This window comes from Linepithema humile, chromosome 3 (genome assembly GCF_040581485.1).
Source record: "Linepithema humile isolate Giens D197 chromosome 3, Lhum_UNIL_v1.0, whole genome shotgun sequence".
Lineage (NCBI taxonomy): Eukaryota > Metazoa > Arthropoda > Insecta > Hymenoptera > Formicidae > Linepithema > Linepithema humile.
In genome coordinates this window covers 14,010,970-14,036,910 of record NC_090130.1, presented here as the reverse complement: position 1 = coordinate 14,036,910, position 25,941 = coordinate 14,010,970, and the positions used below count along the sequence as shown (strand labels likewise).

Genomic DNA, 25,941 nt, shown 5'->3' with positions numbered 1-25,941 from the left:
TAAAATTTTGAGAAAAAATTCCAACTTGTAAAAAATTACTACCGCTCTTTGCCTTACCCTCACGAATCGAGGATGTTTTTTTGCAGCCTTATTACAGTTTTTACCTGATTTATCCATTTAATATCCACATCATATTCTTGTACATTCAATTTCCCCAATATATAGGTGATAACTTCCTAAACATCATCAGTTTCAGGAACCGCATCTGCTCAGAATATTCAGTATTTCGCGATTATTAAATTTTTCAATTTAATTCATTATGAATTATTTTGAAATTACTTTCAGTAGAAAAAAGAGACGACTTAGTGAACATTGATGTGCAGATTTGTTAATAGTTAATGCTGATCATCAAAAAACTTCCGTGCAGCGTGACAACCCATGTGGGAAATGACTACCGGCGAGATAATGGCCCAGTACCGATTTCTGGTACTGAGTATTGGCGCGTCACTAGATGCCAGTACTGATGTGATACTAGAGAAATACTGGGATAATAAAATTGAACCAAGACTCGAATTACAGTACTACTTTGGTACAGAATTCCAGTATTGCTGCAGTACCGATTTCCATTATTGTTACGGTATTAAATCAGTACCGATTCTCAACATAACAGTACTAAAAATCAATACCAATCCCCAATACAGTAACAGTATTAAATATAGTAACAGTATTATATAGTTTCACTTTCTGTCACATTAAAATATACAACGGTTATACTCTTTGACACTGCCTCCTATGATGTATACTAAGTATTCGATGTTCTTCTTTTGCCAATTTTAGTGCTAAAAAATTTACCGGCATTGTACCATTTCGGTACTGGCATTCAACGCTCTTCTTTTGCCAATTCCAGTACGGGCACAGTACCTTGAATTTACCGGCAGTATACCGTTTCGGTACTGTAATTTGACATTTTCTTTTACTAATTTTTGTACAGATACAGTACCGTAAATTTACTGGCAGTGTACCATTTCAGTACCATTATTCAATACTGATTTAGATAATGGGTTAGTACTAAACCATTGTTATTTTAATACTGGTTTTGTACTATGCCAGTACCGAAACGTAAAACTCGTTTTTCGGTACTGGATCTGTATCTCACCAGTATCTAATACTAGTCTGATGTATAAAATTCCCACATGGGAATCTATCGAGCGGTCAGCGAAGTGCAAAAGCCTTTACCATCAACGCGATCCTTCGCCGAGTATTCGATTTCTCGTATCCATAAATAAATTTTTTTTTTTTTTTATCAAGCAATATTGTGTTCTTGTTATCTAAAAGTTTTAATTCTTACACTCCTACCGGCAAAGAAAATTATACCCAATTATTCTCATCATGTTCAAAAGGAGTTCATGAGGTACGACAACATGAAGCGCGCTAGTAGCGGGAAAACAAGTACGTATTTTTAGTAACGAGCAAAAGTAGCAAAATGTAGCAATTTGCTCTCATTAATCACATTCATACAAACAAAACAGTACCGAAAAAAATTAATTCCGAGACCGCACGAGCCGGCACGATGGATTTTTATTGAGTTTTAATCAATAAAAATCCATCGTGCCGGCTCGTGCGGTCTCGGAATTAATTTTTTTCGGTACTGTTATAATATATCATATAAATCAGAAATATTCGCGTAAATAGTTCCACCACACAAAGTAGTGCAAATATTTAGAGTGAATAAATGTATAGCATTATTATTTGTTTATTTTTAAAACCAATTCCATTTTTAAACATTTAATTTATAAAGTATATATTACTAGTTTTAATGTTTTTATTTTAAAGACAGGTCTGAAGTTATCATCTGCTTTTTGTAATCAAGCGGCTGTTCTTTGAAACCGGAACCTTATTACACAGTTCATTTATATGTTCTCTGAGGTATTCTTATGACATAGAAACATTGTTTGAAGTAAATTTTAAACTCGACTTTTGGCCAGTTTTTCGGGTCTCCTATCCCACTGTGCTGTATTGTGTGTGCGTGCGTGCGTGCATGTGTGTCGCGTTCGTCCGCAGATGGAGACGCGGACTTCAAGGCTCGTCACTTCTGCAATATTTTTTGACTCCAAACTGCTCTTTAACCGCGTATCTTACAGCAACTGTTCGAAGTTATTGCTGTTCTGCTCGATATAGAATCGAACTCGCCTGTTAAAATTCGGCTCTGTATTCTGCAGAGTATATGCAGAAATTCTTCTTCAGCCACGATGCGGTTCATCATGTTGGCCGTCGTCGTTGGTCGTTCGCGGTAGACAACGTCTTTGAGAAATCCCCACAGAAAAGAGTCTGGGGAGATCAAATTAGATGACTTATGCCCATTTTCACCAATGTAAATTAACTTTAATCTCGGTTCAACTTACTCTTCACCTTTTTCTAATTCTTGAAACTAGAAAAAGATGAAGAGTAACTTGAACCGAGAATAAAGTTAATCTACGTTGGTGGAATCGGGCATTAGAAGGTCAGGAGACCGGACCTCTGCGACCAATCCACCGATTCTGGAATGTTGCATCCAAGTGACCCAATGCCGGCGATACTGTAAATTTCAAGCCTCATAACTCGAAAAGTGCTTAATAAAAAAATATTTTATCATAGTATTTTGAAAAGCTCTGGAGGTAATCTACAAATATATGCAATGAAAAATGGTTTCCATTTAAGAAATTGAAGGTGACCTGCACGTTTTCAAACGACTATTTAAGGACAAACCAATGGCACCCTTATGTTCCTCTCGAAATCATAAAACTTTTGTACAAAACATTTTTTTCTAAAATCCCGTGATTTCCAGATATTAGACTGTTTAAAATAAAATGGGACACCCTGTGGGATACCCATATAGATTGCCCGAAACCATCTAAATTACTTCTTTTTTTTTTGTATATAAACTTTTGAATCTGATTAAAAAATTTAGACTATTAAATTATTTGCGCTTTTTAAATAGTGTCATTCTTAACTTTTTATGTAAATTGAAAATGTGATCAGAAATTAAGTATTTTAAATAAAATATTTTTACTGCAGATTCTGATTCTATGTAAAAAATTAAGAAATTTTGATATAGGATATTTATATTTAACAAAAAAGTTATTTAATAACTAACTGTGTTTTCCTTCGATTTTGATGGAATTTGAATATGTTGTAAAACAACTAAAAATAAGAAACACATTTTTTTATGCTTTATCGCACGTTTAAAAATAAATGTACTTATAAGCTTCATTTTTTGTATATAATCCGAATCTGCAACAAATATTTTGCATTTTATTTAAAAAATATCGATTTTTAGTTTAGAGCTTATTTTAGATCTTGACCGGAAGTTAAAAATAAACATAAACCATTCAAAAGAGCATACAGTTTCGTATGTATCTTGTAATAAATAAAATTTGTTTTTAGTGCTTGAGAATTATTTTTAGGAGAAAGAAGTAAAGTTTATATCATTTATAAACTTGTAGGTCATTTTAAAGATAAAATATATAATATATATAATTCTAGGATACAAGTGCTTTATATTAAAATTTTTTAATTTTTACATAGAATTAAAATTTGCAATAAAAATATATTTTATGAAAAAATTGGATTTCTTTGATTATAGTTTTAGTTTACATTAAAAATAAAAAAAAGACTATCTGAAAGGGCATGAGCAATTCAATAATTAAAATTTTTTAGATCAGGTTCAAAAATTCATATTTGATGAAAAAAAAAAAAAAAAAAAACAATTTGAGTAAACTGATTGTGAGACATTTTATTAACATGCACTTTTCTTTATAATCTTTAGCTGCCTTCGAAACAATCGATTTTGGTAACATTGTGCATTCAGAAAGGGCGTATACCCAAATTGAGAAATCATCATTCTTGTCAAAACGGAACTCTGTCGATGAACTTGTCTTCGTTAGACAAACACAATGCAAAATTATTAATAGCGTATCCTCAACCGGATACATGGTATATTATTACTTATGCGACTTGTTATTATGATGGGTAAGTAATATAACTCTCTTGCAACTCTAAAAGTTTTAAACGTAAAATGCATATGATAAAATATAGAAATAACTTTTTTCTCTGCTATTTCATATTTATTGTGCACTTCTATTATTTATATTATAATTATATCTAATCGTAAGTTATGTATAGGGTATTTTAGATCAAATGTAAATGTTATATTGTACTGAAATAGTATATTCTTGAGATCATTTTGAGATAATAATCCTAATATTCAATTTTGCGGGTATAATAGTTTTTAAATAAAAAATTAAATTGCTCCAAATTCGCGCGCTTAGGCACAATATTATATAGAACAGTGCTCGGAATTAGTCTGAACATTTCAGCCGATTTCCGTGGTATACGCCTCCTTTCCTCTCCTTACCGCGCGCGCCGCAGCCGCTAGGGCCAGCGCCGCCGAGCGTTAGGAGCGACACTATCTGATTATGAGTGGGTTCTTCTCCCTATTTATTAAAATTAAAAAAAATGTATTAAAATTTATTAAAAATAAATTTTTTATTTTTAAATTTATTAAGTGGAAATATTTCAATAGATTTCCACGTCACCCATGAGATACTAATGCTGACGCGTTTTTTTTTTAAGTGGTTTCCCCCGTAGACCTATTCCACTAAAGATAAAAATAAATTCTTAATTTAAAAAAAAATATATATAAAAGAGATTTTCTTAATTAGATTTTCTTGGCCTTTTATGAGAATGAACAATTGATGCAATAATGTAGATAAAAACCACTTTTTGAAAAACGTGTCAGTATTAGTACCTCATGGGTGACATAGAAATCTATTGAAATATTTCCACTTAATAAATTTAAAAATAAAAAATTTATTTTTAATAAATTTTAATACATTTTTTGTCGCATTTAGGCGACACACATCGACACGGTGTCAGACACGGTGCTTTCCAACAATGACACGCCACGGCACGGTTCGACACAGCAGAAGAGCATAGTTGAACACAGAGTCTAGTTCATGGCTGCCAATTTTTGGGATGGTATTCTAGAGAATTTTCATTTTATCCATTTGCAAAATATATTTATACTTATCGCGATCGTAAACAATAATAAATGATGGTTATGTTGATTTGTACGTACTTTAAATATGCCAATATGCTCCTGGTACGCCAATTTTTCAATTAAATGAACTTACTAGATATCATGGGAAGACATAAGCAGACTTTAGCGGTCTAGTTTAGAACTAAACGCGTTCCATCAAGTATCTAAGCACGGTGTTTGACCGTGTCACACAGTCGATCTGTGTCTCCTGATGATGGGGTGTTTTCCAACTATAACACGCTAAATTGCACTGTGTTACACCGTGTGAAACTTTTGTTGGACCGATAAAGTGTAAATCTAATTTCTGAAAATCTCAGTAAAGGGCATTATAATTCTCTATTTTTATTACTAGGAGGGATTGACTTTATTGTAATTATTGTAACAACGAAATTAGAAGAGATTGACATTATTGTAATAACAAAAAATTATTGTAATTAATTTTTATAGTTAACCAAATTTTGAATGAGGATATATTTTGATTAAATTTTGTTTTAATTTTACTTTTATGTGAATTGCAGATGATGAATCGTAAGGTTATATTTACTTTGACTGGAACTGCTGAGATAAGTGATAGTGATAGTGATACTTCAATAAGCAGTAATGTTAGCAAAATGATCCAATGAAGCAATTGCGTTGTTACAATGTTTGCACGTGAATTCTGAAAAATATAATAAAATATGTAACAAATGTTTTATTGATAATAATAAGTAATAAAATTTGTATTGCATATTTTTTATTGTATTTTTTAATGTTTTATTTTACCATTAACTTCCAAAATATGATCTATTGAGATTAAATCTATAGAGATAGAGTTTCACAATTTGCAATCTTGTATTCTCGCTCTCTCGTATCGTTGTATTATTACATTTATAGGTTATAATCAAAAGTATTACCATCATTTAAAATTATAAGATTTCTTAAAATGTTGGTAACACTGGGACATTTTACACGCTTGTACTTAGCTTTTTATTGTGTCGAGCAGTGTAACATGGTGTCACTGTTGGAATAGTTCGTGTTGAACACAGTGTCACACTGTGTCATCTGTGTGACTTGTTGGAAAACACCCATGGAAAGCTCCCATTGAGGATAGAAATAGTTATATATAATAAGGCTTTCTCTCGCAAAGAATTTTGACATTATTTATCTGCAAACTTAATGTTAGTTACATAAATATTAATATCGATTATTTTCACTTTATATAATTCTATAAAATAGTTTTATAATATTTCTTTCTTATAAATTTAATATTAAAATAATATAAAAAAAACATTATAACAACACAAAATCTTTATCATTATAATGTTATTTTAAACATAAGATTTCATCAAATTAAAACTATTGTAACTATGTTGAACTTGCAGCAAATAGAAGTGTTAAAATAACATTGTAAACAAAATTTTAAATAATGTTTTAAAAATATTTCTCTGATATTTAAGAAAACTATATTATAAAATAATATATTTAAAATATGTATACATTATATCTAAATATTATAAAAATTTACATAAAATTAATATTTTAAAACATTGATTTAATGTTTCTTGCTTACTGGGAAGTTATATGACATATGACATATACATTTATTATAAAAATATATACAATATACAAAATGGTATTAACTTTTTACATAGATACTTTGATGTGAATATACATACATAATATGAAGCACATAATATACATAATATATACACATGAAGCACATGAATAAAAGTATTTTACAGAAATTAGAATATGAATGTATGTAACTAAATAATGTAAATGTTTGCAAAAATATTGCAAAATTTATGTATAATACATACACTTTTTTATCCTTCAGAGTGCCTTCAACCCATTTTTTCAGCCAGGTTTTGTAGCACATAACACATACACACACACACACACACAACTAACACACACATAACTAACCTAAAAGATTCTGATGTATATGACAGATAGCACTGAGAACTGTATAGCGCCTCTATCCCAAAATCCCGGAACTAATCTATAGCTCTTTTTTATCTTATTCTTTCTATATTGCACGCATGCTTTGCATAAATCTGAAAAAGTATGGCTTTTTAAAAATAAGTCTCTAAGCTCTATTTTTTTGGTTTTCCATTATTGTTTCATTGTTTCCATTATTACGTTTTTCTTCAGCTCCTGGTCTTGTTTTGCAGATTAAAGCAGTATAATTTTGATATAAAAGGTATAATTCTTTGAGGTGAGATTGTAAGTAAATTTAAAAATTTTTTTTTTTTTTTTTTAAATTTGACCAGCAGCCAAAAGATTAGCATGTGTACTTTATTTACACAAAAGAATTTGTAATTCTATCAAAGCAATAAAAAAAGCAATATTTTTTAGAAAATTGAAAAAACAGGTCGGTAAAGTAGTACTTCAGCATCCTCTTAATTGGCAAATTTAAAAAGAATGCTAGAGTGGTCTGTTTTACCGGCCAAATATTATATTTTTTTGCACAAAAATATCTTTTTGTTGGTTGCATAGAATTGTAAATCTTCTTGCAGGATTAAAGTGTACACAAAATCGGAGTGCTCGACTTTATTCGGAAAAAAATTAATTACAAAATTAATTTCTATTCTGCTCTTAGGATAACATATTATATAGGGCTATCTATTTTCGTTTTTTATAAAAATTCAGCAATTTTAAGACGCTGAATAAGTACATCCCAAATTGCGGATTGCAGAATAGAATGTCATGGAACCATTAAAATTGGGCTGAAAAGTCTAATGTAAAAGATATTTCTGTCCGATTATCTATATACGTGCGCGTCCGGTATCGGTATAACAGACGAAAAAACAGCAAGAAATTAGTTCCCGGATAATATCAAAGAGGCGCTACATAGCATACATACACGAATACTCAACTGTATGCGTATAAGCCGCGTTTGCCGTTTAACCTGTTGTAACGTTGACACTTTCCGTATCTGTCAAAAAAACTGAAAAATAATAATACGGTTAATAGCACGTAAAATACTCTAATAAAAAAAAGACATTTTCCGTAGTACACTTTTTTTATACAGTGTACGTTTTTTTTTGCGCATGTGCTTTTATATGAAAATATTTATATAGTGTCCAGTGTTTGTGCTGTGCAGTATATATGTCAACAGACACTAAAAATGCTAAAAAGGTCAGTTATTGTTTTTTGTAATTTTGGAATTGTTTCAATGTCAGTTAATATCTAATAATTCCTATCAGTACATACTGATTCTCCATATGTGAGAACAATGTACTAAAATTTTCGTACACTTTAAGTATCTCGAACCAGAGATCGGTGTACAAATTTAACTGTCTCACGTAGACTAACAAATTAATTTCTTTAAGAAAAATTATAATTTCGCACTAACATCCCGCGACGGCTCTCTATGCCTTTCTATTATATTAATTGATTGTTATCATTTGAGCCATTCCTTTATATGTGTTAAAATTGTTTTCAATTAATATTACTTTCTATTTATCAATAAGAGTCTTTATTATCAATATGATTTTGAAACAATTGCCAAATAAGTAAAGCCAAAGGCAATCTACTCGTGGACTGAAGTTTTAATAAATATAGTCAGAGGCGAGATCTAACGTCAGCTGGCAAATTTTTATAAGTGAAGTCAGAGACGATCTAACGTAAGCTGACAATTTAGAATAAATAATGCCAGAGGCGATTTATCCGTAAGCTGACAATTTTTTATAAATGAAGTCAGAGGCGATCTAACGTGAGCTGACAATTTAGAATAAATAATGCCAGAGGCGATTTATCCGTAGGCTGGTAATTTTTTATAAACTTACGTGGTGTAGGTCCGCTACGTCGATAATATCAATCTCATTTTTAGTTCTATCGAAATGATGGCGCTTTCGCGTCAAAGTTTGTCAGACTCCAGCATTTTCTTAAATGCTTCTCTGTTAAAACCTATTATAGCATCGACATTTTGGTTAGGATTTTCATGTCAAAATAAATCAAGAATGTGCCATTTTTGTACGATGTGGGTCACCCTGTATAAAATTAACAAAATAATATAAGTTACATTTAGCTATAAGCAAATATATTTAACTACAAGCAAGTCAAAAGTAAACTGAAAAAAATTGGGTAATTATTCACATTAGGTTACATCTCACCGTTTCTTCTGCTGTTGAAATATGCTAAAATATGTATACGTAGAGGAAGTTTTTCTGAGTAAATCCTCGCAAGAACTTTGTGAAGGACAGTATTGGTTGCAGAAATATAACAAATTAAATTTATTTTGAATTGAACCTACAGTATATAGTACATACACATTTATTAATCACCGCATGGGCGGGGGAGATGCAGAGTCTCCACCCCGAAAGGATTAACTTAACCAAACCTTTTTTTTGAGACGGGGAAACCTTCAAAAAGTCCTCCGGATCATCGTCCTGGGCCTCTATTCGGATGAGGCCGCTATTCGGCTCAATCAAAGCTCAGGATTCCCCGAGGGAGTGTGGGATTCTTACCCACTAAAACCCCGTCGTGGCCTCTCTTGGCGTGTCTTAAGAAAGGACACTGGATACTCGGTACTAAGTAAGAAATCGACCAGTGTCCCTTCTACGTCAAAGCCATCCTCGAAAGAGAAAAGAGAATTTTATTTTATTCTCTCTCTACAGGTTGATTCAAAATAACCTGATGTCCTTGCAATGCCATATTCGTGAGCGAATTCTGAGACGATTTTTCCTTTTACAAAATTTTGTCCGAAGCTTAGTTTTCGAGTTATAATTGAAAATAGGTAGCAACTTACGAGTTCGGTACAACGGGCAGGCAGGGACGCGCAATGTATAATGAGACTGTCAAGTGTTTACTGTCGTCTTATGACGCATTGCCCGTCCCTGCCTGTCCGTTGTATTGGACTCGTAAGTAGCAAACTATTTTCAATTATAACTCGAAAACTAAGCTTTAGACAAAATTTTGTAAAAGGAAAAATCGTCTCAGAATTTGCTTAAGAATATGGCATTGCAAGGACATCAGGTTATTTTGAATCATCCTGTATATCATCTTTCGGGTGTTGGGATGCAGCCACAACACACAGCCACCTCCTACCCTGGGCCAACAGCAGATGTTTGCTGCTGCCTCAGCGGCCTCAAACACCCAGGTGGCTCGGTGTGGCTTGAACCACCCTAGCCTTTCTTACCTAATAATAGAGTGGTGCGAGCGGTCTCTCCCGTCCGTACCGTGAGAAGGGAATGGGAGAGATAGTACACCTTCCACCATTCCCCTCTCCAAACCGTTCTGAAAAAGATTCCCGGGCTCTCACCCCCCGCAGGTTCTCTCTTCTATTCTGCGACTAGAGATCCGGGAGGGATTCATTCCTCGCTGTTTGTCCCTCATCGCTGTTTGCTTCTGCGACATGACTTTCTCACAGAATGAGGCAACTGTTTTCCAGGGCTTCTTTCCTTCGAGCATCGCCCATACAACAGTGGGCAGAGAGAGGTCCCCTCCGATTATCTCATTCAGGACACGGCGCTTATTGGCCTAAGCTGGGTACACCTTTAGGGTATGTTGTACCGAGTCCGGACCCCTTCCGCAGTGATGACAGATGATCTTCCGCTCCCTCCCAATTTGACACAGGTACTCACCGAAGCAATCGTACCCAGTGAACACCTGCGTCAAGCGGTAGGTGGGCTTCCATGCTTTGAAGCATGGCAGAACAGTTCCGACAATTCGTTGCTCCGAGCTGGATGGAAGTTTCACCAGCTTCTGCTGCCAACGCAGCAATAAGGATTGCCGGGCCAGGCGTCTCAATACCTCGGTTTTCCTAGCGAGATTCTCCACGCTCTCTCCGCCCTGACGGAGATTCCTGCGCTGGTCGCATACATCTTCGCTAGGAGATACGGGGGAAGCATCCCCACCAGAATACTCACTGCCTCGTAAGAGATGGTCCTGTATTCCTTGGCAACTCTAATAGATAACCGCTTCATCACGCTCCGCAGCAACTACCTGTTGTGGCAGTCAGTCATCAGGTCGCCCGCCAACATCGGGTCCCGTATAGGGCCATGGAATGGACCACCCCCCGGTACAAGCGGCGGACCCTGTCTTTTGGCCCCCCCCTATATTTGGGATGAGATGACCCAACGTATTCGCCGTTTTTTTTACCGAGGAGTCAAGCGGTCGAAGTGCTCTCTAAAGAGCTAGCAACAGTCCAGGATACTGAGCTCCAGATACTTAATCCAGTCGCTTACCCAGACCCAGGACTCATCCACCTTTATCCAGGACTGGGGTGGTTTGTCTTTCCGCCGAGGCCCGTGGAACCATAAGGTCTCGGTTGTGGAGAATCACCTCTTGTCAATTACTTCCCCAGGTGAACACCAATGTGTCATCTGCGTAGCACATCTGCGCTATACCTGAGGGAAGGAACCTTTTTTTTTATAGATTAGGAAACCTTTAAAAAGTACCTATGGATTCCCGGGTGTTGCACCTGCAGAACGGAATCACACGCGTCAACGGAACTCGCGGAAAATAAGTTAAACAACACAACACTTTATAAGAGAGAACACTTTAATTATAAACAGTAACTCAACAGTAACTCATACAATAAATAACCGAAAATAAGATTGAAAGATCGGAGCTGTCGTATACGTCCGCCCGAGCAGACAGCTACCGAAGATCTGACATATGACAGCTTGTTTACAAACTGTCATAGAGACCCTTTAAACCGTTAATCGATATCGTCTTGACAACAAATAAGAAAAACTTTTGTTATTTACAAATGCCATATGGCATTGGACCGATCGATAATATCGATCGGTCCGTCAGCTGTAACACACAGCATCAGCGGAGAAAAGCACAGGCGCAACACGGGGGAGGGTCCATAGATTATGTGGGATTTCTACCGACTATTCTAAAACCCCACCAATGACCAAACCCGAGCCTTTAGTTGGGGTGTTCAAGGAACAGCCAACAGTATTCTTCGCGAACACCCCAGGCTCACCAATAGATCTCCCTTGGTGCACAAGTGGGTGCACCCACTTCCCAACTTGTGTTGAGAGCTCCCTCCATTTGAGACCCCCGTCCAGACTCCCGTCTGATTGTGAGACCTCAACCCCCCAGCCTCAAGGAGGGAGGAATATCCTCCCTCCGAGACTCTTCTGTGGGATGAGGGATTGCTGATTCCTTCATCCATACCTTCGTTTTAGGAGGGGAGTGGCAAACTTGCCCGCTTCCCCTCTATTGACGTTATGATATGTGCAAATGCGCTGAGAGATGCTTCGGTTTTTTGCATGACAGAGGCACCTCCCCCTCCCTATCTTCAGAAGGGGGATTATCTCACCTCTTCTCTCCCTTTCTACCTCCTCTTTTTTAGAGATACTCGCAAAAGGAGGAGGCAGCTTTTCAATAATTTTTTTCCACCAAGCATGGTTGCGACCAATGTTGGAAAGGAGAGGTCCCTTCTCACCACTACGGTCAGGGCTCGGCGCTCTTCTTCTCAGGCAGGGCATACCTTTAGGGTATGCTGCGCCGAGTCCCGACCAGCCGTACAGTGGTAGCACTGTGCCGTGCGCTCTTTTCCTATCCTGCACAGGTACTCGCCGAAGCAGTCATGCCCGGTGAACACTTGTGTCAGGCGGAATGTTAGTCCGCCTCTCCCTCTGTCTATCCATTCGGGCAGACAGGGCTGGATGGCCTCGATGGTCCTTCAGCCCGAAGTATTCGGGTCAGATGGATCTGCCAGGCCCTGAGTGCTCGATTCCGGGCTTGCCGACGAATTATCTCTACGGTCCTTTGTTGTCCTGGGGTTATTCCTCCCGCCGGAGCACCCGAGAAAAGGAATTTTTTTTTAGATGGGGAAATCTTCCAAAGATACCCACGGTTCCCGGGGGGAGAACCGCGGATTATGTGGGATTTGTCCGGGAATATTAAGTACAAGAGAAATCGTTTTATTTTTTATAAAGAAAACATAGTAGTTAAATATACAAAGAAAGTGACGAAATTTGCATAGGAACAGTCTATTAAATTATTATAAAAAATATAACAATTGTAATATTAGTACTTAGTACTTCCACCATTACGCTTAATCACCTTAAATATTCTGTTCTCCACACTACAAACTAATTTTTGTAATGTTCTAGTACCGATTTTATTCCATTCATGTCTTACAGCGTTTTCCAGCTCCTTAATGTTCCTGTACTGTTTATTATTTTTGTATCTCGCAGTTTTATGGTCTTGTGCATTCGACTTAAAGATTTTGATCTTACCGTCTCGGACGGCCACCCACTAAGACCCCACCGGTGACCTTCCTTGGCCTTGTGGGGGTGTTCAAGGAACTACTCAGTATTATTTCCCGGACACCCCTGGTCCGCCTGCGCCTGCGATGACCAGGCACCTCAATCCAGGGCCCATCTGGCCCTGGTCTTATCTTGCTCTATTGTGACAAGGCAGGGTCACCGCTACCTTGTGTTATCAGTTATTTATTTCGATTGATACCGCACTTCTCGGAGATGGGTTGGATTAGGTTAATCCTTTCGGGATGGAGTTGCAGAAAGAAAGGTTTCACTCTTCTTTCGCTCATGTGGTGATTGAAAAATGTGTAAACGCATGTATTGTATACCTAGGAGAAAACATTAAACTGTCAAAATTTAATTTGTTATATCCCTCGCCTACGTGGTGATTAAAATGTTGTGGTTGTAAATAAAAACTTTCTGGTTAGAAGACGATAAACAGATTAGAATAGCGTACACAAACTTAATTGTTCTTAATATTTATGATACTTTCAATTAGAATCTTTATTTTATTACATCTCTGCAACCAGCGTCGTTCCTCTCAAAGTTCTTGCAGAAATTTATTCACAGAAATCTTCTCTACAACATCTCAGCGGCAGAAAAATCAGTGAGATGTAATCTAGTGTGAACAGTGACCAAAAATTGAATTGCTGAATATATAAATTCGTTTTTATATGAACAATATTCAGATACATTTAAGAACATTTAAAAAAAGATTTATGAAATATACATATAATTCTATAAATTTCATAAACTCTATAAATTTTGTAATTTTTTTGTGCTTCTCAAAATAAGACGAACTATTTAAGAAAAATGCAAAAAAAAAAAATAAAAAATATCAAATTTTAAGAATTTTAAAAATATTAATTGTTTAATAATTTAAAAAATGTTAAAAGGTTTAATAAACCATGATACTTTTTGTTTATTATGTTCTTATTTTTAAACTAATTTGGTGTAAAAGACTTATTCTGCACATGTGCAGAATTATTACACACACTATTAAAAATAATAAAATAAAAAAAAAGTTTAATAATAACAAATAAGATTTTGCTTACCTCTGATGAAATAATTTGAAGAATTTTAGAAGAATTTGATTGTATGTTTAATATAGTAAACCTGTTCACTGCCATCTCAAGGAAATTTCAATACTACTGAAAATAAGTACCGGAAAGTGTATGCTTTTTAACCATAATCTTTGCGGTAATCATGGTGTGTGCCAAGAAATTCAGAAGAACATTCTTCATTATGCAACGTGCAACTGTTTTGAAGGTAATATCATTAATATAACTTAATGTTTTTATAAATAGTATAGCGTAATTTTGATTTAAATTTTAATTTTTTGGATGATTTTTAATTACGCAAATAATTGTGCAAAAAAATTAAAATAGTATATCTTGTATAAGCTTTTATATGTGATACTGCTAAATAAATATAATGCTACTAATTTTATCTTTGGTAAATATGCATATTAGGTCAAACTTCACCAATTTTTTCCCAAGTGAGAGACGGCATTGGTTTGAAAGATATAACAAATTAAAATTTCACAATTTTAATGCTCTTTAGGTGTTATAAACTGCTATTACGAATAAAAGTTTGTGTACGCCGTACTAATCTGCTAAAGAATGTAAACAAAAAATTTTTGTTTTTTAAAAGACAGTCACAGTCATAGATATTTTATTAACAGTCGGTTTTACGTATTTCTCGTAGTTTGTTAACAGCTTTCGACTACACGAGTTTCTAAGCCTTGTTGAGGATAGTCAATAAGTAGATCAATAAGTTATTAGATTTTCTGTTTACAACTTTTACGCGTGGACGATGGAGGGGCGCAGCTGTACCTCAACAGAGGGACTCGTAAAGGGGGCGGGAGGGCAAGCCGGGTCATCATAAAGTGGTCTGAGGGCAGATCCCAATCCTGACATACAGGGCAGTGGACTTTATTGGGATACGGTCCTATCCTATGCCCTGCTTGCCCACAATTAAAGTAATAGAGATTTCTGTCTCTGCTGTTAGGGTACTTTGCTTTAATCTGAGAAGCCCCTTCTCCTGCACCCCTCCACAAATTTTAATCTAACCTAACCTAACCTCTCTCTCTCTCTCTCTCTCTCTCTAACTTAACCCTAATTTTAATTAACTAATCAGAATTAGATTTGGTTTAGGTTAGAGTTTTTGGGGGTGGGAGTGCAGGGGCTTTCTACGCATGAAAGTTGTAAACAAACTTTTTTAATCAAATAATAACAGATTATTACAGCGTATACAAACTTTATTGTGAAACTTTAATTTGTTATATCTCTTAAATTCCCCATTTGAATTTTTGTGCGGAATTACTTACGAGTAACCCTACCTTTGTGTGACTCGCCGATTTCATCGAAACTTTGCACACTTGTAGAGTAGGCAAAAATAATAGACACGTATTTTTTTATATCGGCAATGATGCAACTTTAAGGGTGAAAACTACCCCTAAAAGAAGTGAAAAATTATCGTTTTTTGTAACATTATCTTTATAAATATTGATGTAACAAAGAAATGTTTCGAATAAAAGTTATAGCTCTTGAAAAAAATACATTAGTTATGTCCTATGCATTTTTTGCATAAAACTAATATTTTTGGAAAAACATAAGATAATAAAAAAAACACTCTTTCCGCACTATGCAGTGGGTTCCCCCCTCTACCTCCGGAAGGGGAACTCACAGCATCCACATATACACTTTACAACGGGAAGCGAGGCTCTACATGGATTTGCAACTTTCCACGCAAAGCGAGGTTTCAACCCAAATCTATGTGTATAGGTTTTTGATGGTGGAGCCGCCGCAGGAGGACGGAACACAATGCCTCCACGCATACACTTTATAATGCATTATCTTATTTTTTTTTCAAAAAATATTGGTTCTATGCAAAAAATGCATAGAACATAAATGATATATTTTTTCAAGAGTTATAACTTTTATTCGAAACATTTCTTTGTTACATCAATATTTATTAACATAATGTTACAAGAAACGATAATTTTTCACTTCTTTTAGGGGTAGTTTTCACCCTTAAAGTTGCACCATTGCCAATATAAAAAAATACGTGTCTATTATTTTTGCCTACTCTACAAGTGTGCAAAGTTTCGATGAAATCGCCGAGTCACACAAAGCCCAATGAACATTAGGACATTCTATGTACGTCCTATGTATATACATATATGTATATTGTATATTCTATGTATATACAGAGAATGTGAAAAGTATATAAAGCGCATATCCTATGTATGTGAAATAATTACCACATGTATGTACATAGGATGTCCATAGTACATACATAGGTATATTCCAAAGATATGCAGTGTACATTCGTGGTATATACATGGGGTATATTCCGAGGATGTGCAGTGCACGTTCGCAGTATGTACATAGGATATATTCCGAGGATGTGCAATACACATTCGTGGCATGTACATGAGGTACATTCTATGTATGTACATAGTATATACAGTACGTTTTTTAATAATAAACAATTTTCATTCATTTGGATATTTATGTACCCAATTTTTGAACAATCAGTTTATCTAAATTCTCTGTGTTGGGATTCAGATATTAAACTGATAGAAAAAGTTATTACATCTTCAAATTGAAGACTTCAATATTATTACCCGCCTTTTGCAAGTTTTATATAGTTTTCATGATTAAAACTTAAATACGAGATAGATAGCGTATAATGCGTCACATAGCGGCAAGCGAACGAACTAATGATTGATTCTATGTATATCCATACGATATCTTATGTACATCCATAAATGTACCTATATCAGCGTATATCATATGTATGTACGTTACATGTATTATATACACATGGAATGTACACGAGGTATATTCTATGTATGTACAAGCAGCGATCTCGTTCAAATATACATTCTATGTATATCCATATATGTACCTACATCAGCGTATATCGTATATACATATGTATGTTACATGCAGGGTTGGGAAGTAACGCGTTACTTGTAACGCCGTTACCGTTATAATTACTTTTTTTCGGTAACTGTAACGGTAACGGCGTTACAAATTTTTTTTGTAACGAAAAAAGTAACTTTTTTACATTTTTCGGTAACAAGTAACGAATTTAAAGTTATTTTTATCGTTACATTTTTCAAATTTATTCTATATATCTACGAATTTATAGAAAAACTAACAATAAGAAAACTTTTTAATTTATATTTACAGCATCTAAAAATTTTTAAAAAAGCTGGTTTACAACTTATTTTAAAAATTTTTCTTATTTAAAATATCTTATTATCAAAATTATTACTTTTATTATATATTATTAAAATTATTACACTTTATATTAATAGCGATATCATTATTAAAATTATATCATTTTTGTTACTTTAATGAAAAAGTGTTTAAAAATTTTTAATGTTTACTGTAAATTTGTAGTGTTTAATTTAATCTTGTATTAGAAAAATTGTGCATAAAATTTGTATTATATATAAAAAAAGTAACGGAAATTGTAACAATTCGTTACTTTTTGAGTAACGGCAACGGTAACGAGTTCCTTTTTAAAATTGGTAAGGAGTAACGATAAGGAGTTGCTTTTTAGAAAAAAGAACGGTAACGGTAACGAGTTACTTTTATAAAGTAACTTTCCCAACCTTGGTTCCATGTATATACATGGAATGTACACGAGGTATATTCTATGTATATACAGGCAGCGATCTCGTTCGAATATACATTGTATGTATATCCATACGATATCCTATGTATATCCATAAATGTATCTACTTCAGCGTATATCGTATGTACAATATACGTTTGATGTTGCGACGTGAACTAGCCTCGGAATCACGCAAGATCCGAGGGAGCACGCCCAATGAAAGTCGGTAGCCCGCGGTACTCCACGTTCTTCGGGAGCTAGGTAACTTACGCGTTGTCGGCGGTAAACGCACGACTCGGTAACTCGCGGTATCGGCAAATAATGCTCGATTCGGTAACTCGCGATACTCCACGTAATTCGAGAGCTAGGTAACTCGCGCGGTATCGGCAATAACTGCACGATTCGGTAACTCGCGGTACTCCACGCAATTCGGGAGCAAGATAACTCACGCAATATCGGCAATAAATGCACGATTTCGGTAACTCGCGGTACTCCATGCAATTCGGGAGCAAGGTAACTCACGCGATATCGGTAACCGGAAATGGGCGCCAGGTGCGTGTAATCGCACCGCGGTAACGGTAACTTAGATAATTCTTATAATATGTCCGACCGCTCCCCGCTCAGTATATGGCAGAGGGGCGTAGTTTTTTTACTTTACGTTGAGAGTCTGGAGTGACAGGCGAACACAAGGACAACTCAATAATCAAGATTTAACAATAATGTATTTCAAAATTAGTTAACAAGGGTAAAAGATGAATAGCTATGATTTGGCCTGAACCAATACGGCAGAGATAGTTAGTACGGCGGTAGTAAGGTAATTCGCTCGTAAGTCGGTAACGTAAGATAAAATAAACTTTGATACGGTACGGAACTTCGAAACGCGAACGGAAAACGGCAGCTGACCCGACGATACTCAGCACAATCGACCGTACATACAACGGCCACTCAACGAGGTCGAAGAAGGCCAAATAAATATGATTCAAAACGACGGTTATCTACCAGTCAGAAATGCTATGTCGCGGAGCGGCTATTTTCGCGGATTTTGTTCGTTTCTCGCAAAGACGCTAAAGTGGCGGTAACAGCAGTCTCGCGGAGAACGTTCCCGCGCAAAATCCGTTTGCAGACGTGGAATCGCGATAATTCTTAGCATTCAATTACTGCAAAAACGGCAAGAGACGGTAACGTTAAGAAACAGTAGCAACAGACGGTACTAAAAAAACAAGACGGTAACAGAAAGCCGGTACGGTAATACGGTAACGAGACGGAACGATACTTGAAACGGTAACAAACAAAAGAGAGACTGTCGGTGTTAACTCGTGCAAGATAGAGAGACCTCGAACGCGATATCCGGAGCCGGCTGGATATGCGGTAACTGAGAGCCAAAAGTGCGCTCACGGTAGCAAAGTCGCGGTTAGTCGTGTGAGAGACTTTACACAGAGTTTGGACTCACGCTACCAGCCATAACCGGACGGAACTCTACGGCTACCCGAGAGGCGGCTTACAGTCTTCGGCGTCTTCGGCGTCGTCGGCGTCGTCGGGAGCGCTCTGGAGCTGGTCCTCACTAATGCACGACACACCGAACAGTGAATCTTCTCTGCTCTGTCCGTTGGTCTCTCGAATCCCGCGTCGCCTTTCCGCGCATCCTGCCGATTTTCCAAAAAGGGGGGCCCCTGAGAACCGCCCACAGTTCATCCAGGGCGCCCCCCCCCCCTCGCTTTCTGCGGTTTCTTCAAGTCAGCCGGTTCGTATCGCATTGATAATTCCGGAAAGAACTGGTTAGGCTGGCCGGGCCATACTCCGGCCCTTCCGGATGCAGCATCCGCGGAGTTTTTGGCGCCGTCTGCAGCTGGGCGAGGTCCGCTGCTGCGTTACGTTGTTGTTGGCGGCTGAAAGCAATTCGGAGTTAGTCTTTATGTCTTGGGATGGCGGAGGCGACGAGGTTGCGGTACTTGACCTTTTCTGCTGCGGGGTCACTAGCGTGTGACACTCGTTGACGATCCCCCGGCGTCCGGTCTTTCGGTTGGTGTCATCTTCGCCCTGAGGCACAAAATACGCAACGCCGCCCACACGGGGTCTCGCTTTACAACTTAAATAACGATATCGACATAACGGAAACGAAATGCGAAATAATACAGGCGAAAGAGTGGAGTCTCGCAAATTGCTCTTTCAAAGCGAGGAGCAACTCCAGGACCCTTTGCTCCCTCGGCCGGGCTATTGCCCTTGTGACGGCGCTCCAAAAGCGTCACGTCACAATGTATATACATGAAATGTACACGAGGTATATTCTATGTATATACAGGCAGCGATCTCGGTCGAATATACATTCAATGTATATCTATAAGATATCTTATGTATATCCACAAATGTATCTATATCAGCGTATATCATATGTATGTACATAGTATATACAGTACGTTTTTTTCACATGGATATTTCATATATACATAGGATATCGAATGTTTACTGGGTTGTAGCATGAAGTTGTTGCTGTTTTATGTACAAAGTTGCAATTGTGCACATCTTAGAAACGAACGAGTAAAGCGATAAAATAGCGATGTCGAACAAGACCGCCCTAAAAAGATGTTTTCGAAGGTAGAACAACGTGCATGGATCAAAATTGAGGTGGCGCGTAGAGGGAACGCTACAGAATGTTATAAAGATCTTCAGGAAGCATGTGGTGATCAAGTATTACCATATTGAACGGTGGCACTATGAGTGACAGAATTTCGCCGAGGTCGCGATAGAGTGGAGGATGCAGCATGTTCAAGTCGGCCTGATACCCAAGATCATCACATCGAGTTGATTCAATCATTGATCGTGATGAATATTCTGTAGAGTTCCTTCCATGCGCCTCGACCCACGTTTGATACACTTTGTTCTACCTTAAAAAATATTTCTTTAGGACGATTTGACAACATTATTTTATCGCTTTGTACTCGTTCCTTTCTAAGACGTATACAGTTGTAATTTTATATGTGAAACAGCAACAATTTCACACTACTAGTATTAAAAACAGAATTGCCCTCACTTGCTCATACGCAAAGTGGTGACAGTGTTGCCACTACTTTATATCCAACCCTCGTATAATTGTAAAGCTTGTAAAATAAAACAAATATTTCTACAAATCTCTAAACTATTATACCAGATGATTTATTTTAATCTTAACAGGTAAATATTTCGAAAATATGTAATTTAAAGAAAAAAACTTTTTGGATGAAAGTTATATGTTATAGAGGGGAACGTACAATGATGATACCCTAGTTTGACCTTGTAACGTCTATTCAAGGTCAGGTCAAGGTTAATTTAATTTTTTTAAATAGAAACTCTTATTTTTCATTGCATTTGCAGATTGAGCTAATCTAAATAAACATTTTTGATGTTTTGATTATTTTTTTATAAAATCAATAGTTTTCGAGACACTCGAGTTCAAAAAATGGAAAACTGCACTGTGTCTGTTGGCGGTATCCAGAATCAATGAACCCAAAACGGATTAACATCTGAATAATAATGACAATTGTGACGATTCAATTCTCCGATGTTCTGAAAAGTTGATTCGTCGCAAAATAAAACATTGTTAAAAAAATTTCAGGCAGAATCAAACAAGTGTAATGTAGAAGGCGAAGCCCAACGTAAAAGGCAAGGAAAATCAAACATCCGAAAAGGGATCAAATTACCGCCACGTTCACGTCGTTGATCCTGGATAGCGTCAAGAGCGGTTTACACAGTCAAGAGTCGATTGTATAATTTTTTATTTTTTGAATCCAAATATCTAAAAAATTATTGATTTTATAAAAAATTATTACATACCAAAAATGTTTGTGGCGGCATACCGCTACACCGCTGCACTGAAGCGGCCTAGTACGCCGCGGCGCCGCTACGCGCCGCAGGGCCTCTGCCGTGTTCTGAGCCTGCAGATACACCACCAGGTTGCGCAGGCGGTGTAAGGCTCTCTCGCGATCGAGAATCGAGCAACGCAATATAAAAGAGCGTCGACACAAGCTTTTCGTCACTCACTCGCTTCAAGGCGAGCTCTTAACAAAGGGCCCTTGAACGGAGTCACAACTCTGCTTCAAAGAGCGCAACCAGCAAGTCTTCTCGACTTTTCACAGTGCCTGGGAAGGCACGGAAGCGAAAGATTCAGTTCCAGCTCCGACCGCACACCTCACGGAGGGATGTGCATCTACGGTCAGCTGACGCACCAGTATCGCCGTCGGCACCACAGACTCTACAGTGGAAATGAATTCTCCTAGAGTTCTGTGCCCGGTTGACTCGGCCCCCACAGGACACTCACGTACCAGGGGACATGCGAATACGAAGGCCTCTCTCTTCTCGGCTCGCAGACCCTCTTGCGCCGCCGAGAGCCGGATGGTCGCAGCGCATGGCACATCGGAGACATACTCCATCGCAACGCAAACCTCGCCGCCTAAGGCTTGCTCACAGAGCAACTACCATGCAGAGGATCACTTCCCGCACGGAATACTTCCGACACATGGGAAAGGGATGCAACATACACCCTCGCAAGAATCGTCCTTTTTAGGACCCGATTCAAATCACGCAGACGCGGCCGGTAATATCTTACCGCGCCCGTCAATTTGTATTCTAAACTCGCGGCCTTACACTTTGCCGCGAATGCGCCACTGGTGCACTCAAGCTCCAAACACAACTGTACATACTTCTCTGACGAAGAAAATAAAATATATATTTTCCGACAAATTGGTTCTCACAAGTTTCTCACCAGTTCGAACACATCCTTAAGGCATTACGCCCATAATGTTCATTTGGATTAGCTCAATTTGTAAATAAATTTGCAATAAAAAATAGGGGTTTTTATTTGAAAAAATTAGATTGACCTTGACCTAACCTTGAGTAGACGTCACAAGGTCAAATCAGGGTCACCATTGTACGTCCCCCTCTATAACATACAACTTTCACCCAAAAATTTTTTTGTAAAATTGCATATTTTCGAAATATTTGCCTATTAAGATTAAAATGAATTATCCGGTATATGCAATATTGCGGTATATGCAATATTGCAGTATACCGTCGAAAAGTTTTTGAACAAGGTAAAAAAAACACGATATTGCAAAAAAACTAAAAATATTCTATTTTCTGTAATACATAAGTTTATAACAAGTGAATAAACTATAAAAAATTTGAAAAATATATTTTTGTATCACTGTATAAATAAAAAAACTTATATTTTATTTTCTTGAAAATAGCTATCATGATCCTTTATTATCGCAGATAGATAGAACCAAAGTTGGCAACGTTATTTTATAAAGTAACTCGTTACCGTTACCGTTACTTCCTCTGAAAAGTAACTCGTTACCGTTATTCATTACCGATTTTAAAAAGTAACTCGTTATCGTTACCGTTACTCAAAAACTAAGAAATCGTCATTATTTTCGTTATTTTGTTTATAATATACTAATTTAATGCTATATAATATATTAGTATTAAATTAATATATTATAATTAATACAATACAATTAATTAATATAATACAAAAATTCTTAATACTAATGTAGGAACACAAAATTTACATTTGTATAATACTTTTTTATTAATTTATAATATAATATAAACTTTCTGACGGTACTGTATACATAGGATGTCCGGTAATTGCTGAATTACCTCTCGGGTGTAGGTAGGTAGCAGGGTTGGGAAAGTTATTTTGTAAAAGTATCTAGTTAAAGTTACAGTTCTTTTCACTAAAAAAACAACTAGTTACAGTTACAAGTTACCGACTCTGAAAAGTAACACGTTACAGTTATAGTTACTCAAAAAGTAACGAGTCGTTATTTTTCAGTTACTTTTTTGCAATAAATGTGCACTACTATTTTAAATATAAAAATCTTACATTTCAAGATTTCTTAACTTATTATATACTATATAGGTACTTAATTTTGTGTTATATTATTTTATATGTCATAAATCACAATTGTTTTAAACTTAAAATAAAAATACATTTAAAATATTAAATTAATAAATCATTTAAAATAAATTATTATACACTTAGAATAAAAATAATAGGATTAAGATTTTTTAGTTTAAAAATTCACGAATTTCACACAAACAGTCGTAACTTTTCGAAAAATCGTAGACTAATGTTTCAGTTCTTCTTAAAATCTCAACTTTATGCTTATATGATAATAATCCTCAAAGATAATTTATTACTGGGTGACAGTGCATTTTTTAAATGAAAATTTGTTTATTTTTGTTAAATTTTATAATTATATCTATACGTTTATCCGTCTATTTATTTAACAAATATCGAATCTACACTTAATATGACAAATTCTATGACAGTTTTGTTCCTTTCCTTATGCATATGTTTATGCGACTATGCAAGTTTGTCTGGATAGGCCCTAATTCTTACAATTAATACAACCGTATATAGAATATTAAATTAACTGTTAAATTAGTTACTAGTTACCATAAATGTGTAACTAAGTTAAGTTACAGTTATAGATGAAGAAAAAGGAACGAAGTTAAATTATAGTTACCGAAAAAAAAAACTGTAACTGTAATTTCGTTACAAGTAACGAGTTACTTCCCAACCCTGGTAGGTAGGTAGATAGAGCGGGTTAAACCGAAAAGAAAAGTCCTCTATCATTTTGCGATTTTTGCAATAATTAATGAGGAATTAGTTAAAAAATATCGGCCAATTCACGCGAGTTTAAGAACGCGGCGAAAAGAGACTCGTGGCGGTACAGCCCACTGTTATTTGGTTACTAGGCGCGCAATGAAGTGTTAAGAAGAGCGCTCTACAAATGACAACGGCAACATACGAGCGGTGCATAACGCTAGATTCTTACGTCCTAGCAACCACGTAACAGTGGGCTATCTCTTCTCATCGCGCGCTTAGAAATGCGCAAAGTGGCCGATCTTCTTTAATTAATTTCTCATTAATTATTGTGAAAATTGCAAAACAGTAGGGGACTTTTCTACTCGGTTTAACCCGCTGTACCTGTACCCGAGCGGTGATTCAGCAAATACCTTGTATATACAGAGTGTATAAAAAGTACCGAAACTCCAGAATATCTCGAAAAATATAAGTTTTATAAAAAAATGTTTCAGATAAAAGTTGTAGGATTTAAAGAAATCTATTTACTGATCTTATTAGTTTGACTTTAAGTGAAGACGTTTTAAAAATTTGAAGGTTATTTTTATTTTTTAAAATGAAATTATCCTAATTTTTTATATAAACCAATTTCTCGCAATATTTGACATAAAAAGTTATAAAGGTAGGATGGCCAAAAATTGAATAGTTTACGAGATATATATATTTTATACTTTAATTAGATATAATTTTACACAAACTATGAAAGTCGTTAAATATTCATATTTTAATTATCTTACTTCAACACTTTTATGCACAAAATAATGAAAGAAATCAATTAGTGTAAAAAAAACACTTACAAGGGGAGAACGCGGACTTCGGGTCACCGATTTTAAAGAAATTTTTATATGATATAGTACTCTATCAGAAGAGTACTTTAGTAAAAGGATAGGGCGCAACGTTCAGCCGTTTTCGAGAAAAATTTGAAGTTTATGGCGTCCCTTATATTTCGGTCCTGTTGGATTGATTGTCGAGATGGCGGCGTAGCTCGGGCACTTAGGCTCTGGGCTATCACGCTGTCGACCTGGGTTCGATCCCTGCCTATTTTACTTTTTTTTTCATTTATTTTATTTATTCTAGCGAATATTTATTCATTATATTATTATAATAAAATTAATTTATTTTAATTAACAATTTTGTTTTTTTTTTAATTTGCACTTTTACTACTTCTATCATATAAAAAATAAAGTAAAAAAAACATCTACGATTTAAATAATATTATAATTATTATTTAATACCAGAAATATTTTATTAATCATAATTTAATTTGGTATGAAATTTTCCCTCAACTTCGTTGAGTTACTTATTACTCCCACCATAATATTTGTATACCTAATGTTGTCACATCAGGTAACTGCTAACAGTTTTTAGCTCCCCTTCAGACTACTTCCCTTCTGTAACGTATATTCCTACACATCAAATTAAATTATGATTAATAAAATATTTCTGGTATTAAATAATAA

The 25,941-nt window shown here is 35.8% G+C and overlaps 1 protein-coding gene across 5 annotated transcripts in view; it reads left to right on the top strand.

Moving 5' to 3' along the window:
* LOC105680063 (transmembrane protein 8B-like) overlaps positions 1–25,941 on the top strand; it is a 230,855-nt gene that overhangs the window by 147,807 nt on the left and 57,107 nt on the right. For all 5 annotated transcript variants that reach the window (XM_067352077.1, XM_067352078.1, XM_067352076.1 and 2 more), the window contains 2 exons: positions 3,746–3,948; positions 14,336–14,493. In XM_067352077.1, the coding sequence (XP_067208178.1) occupies positions 3,746–3,948; positions 14,336–14,493 (361 nt within the window). The remainder of the gene's footprint in view (positions 1–3,745; positions 3,949–14,335; positions 14,494–25,941) is intronic.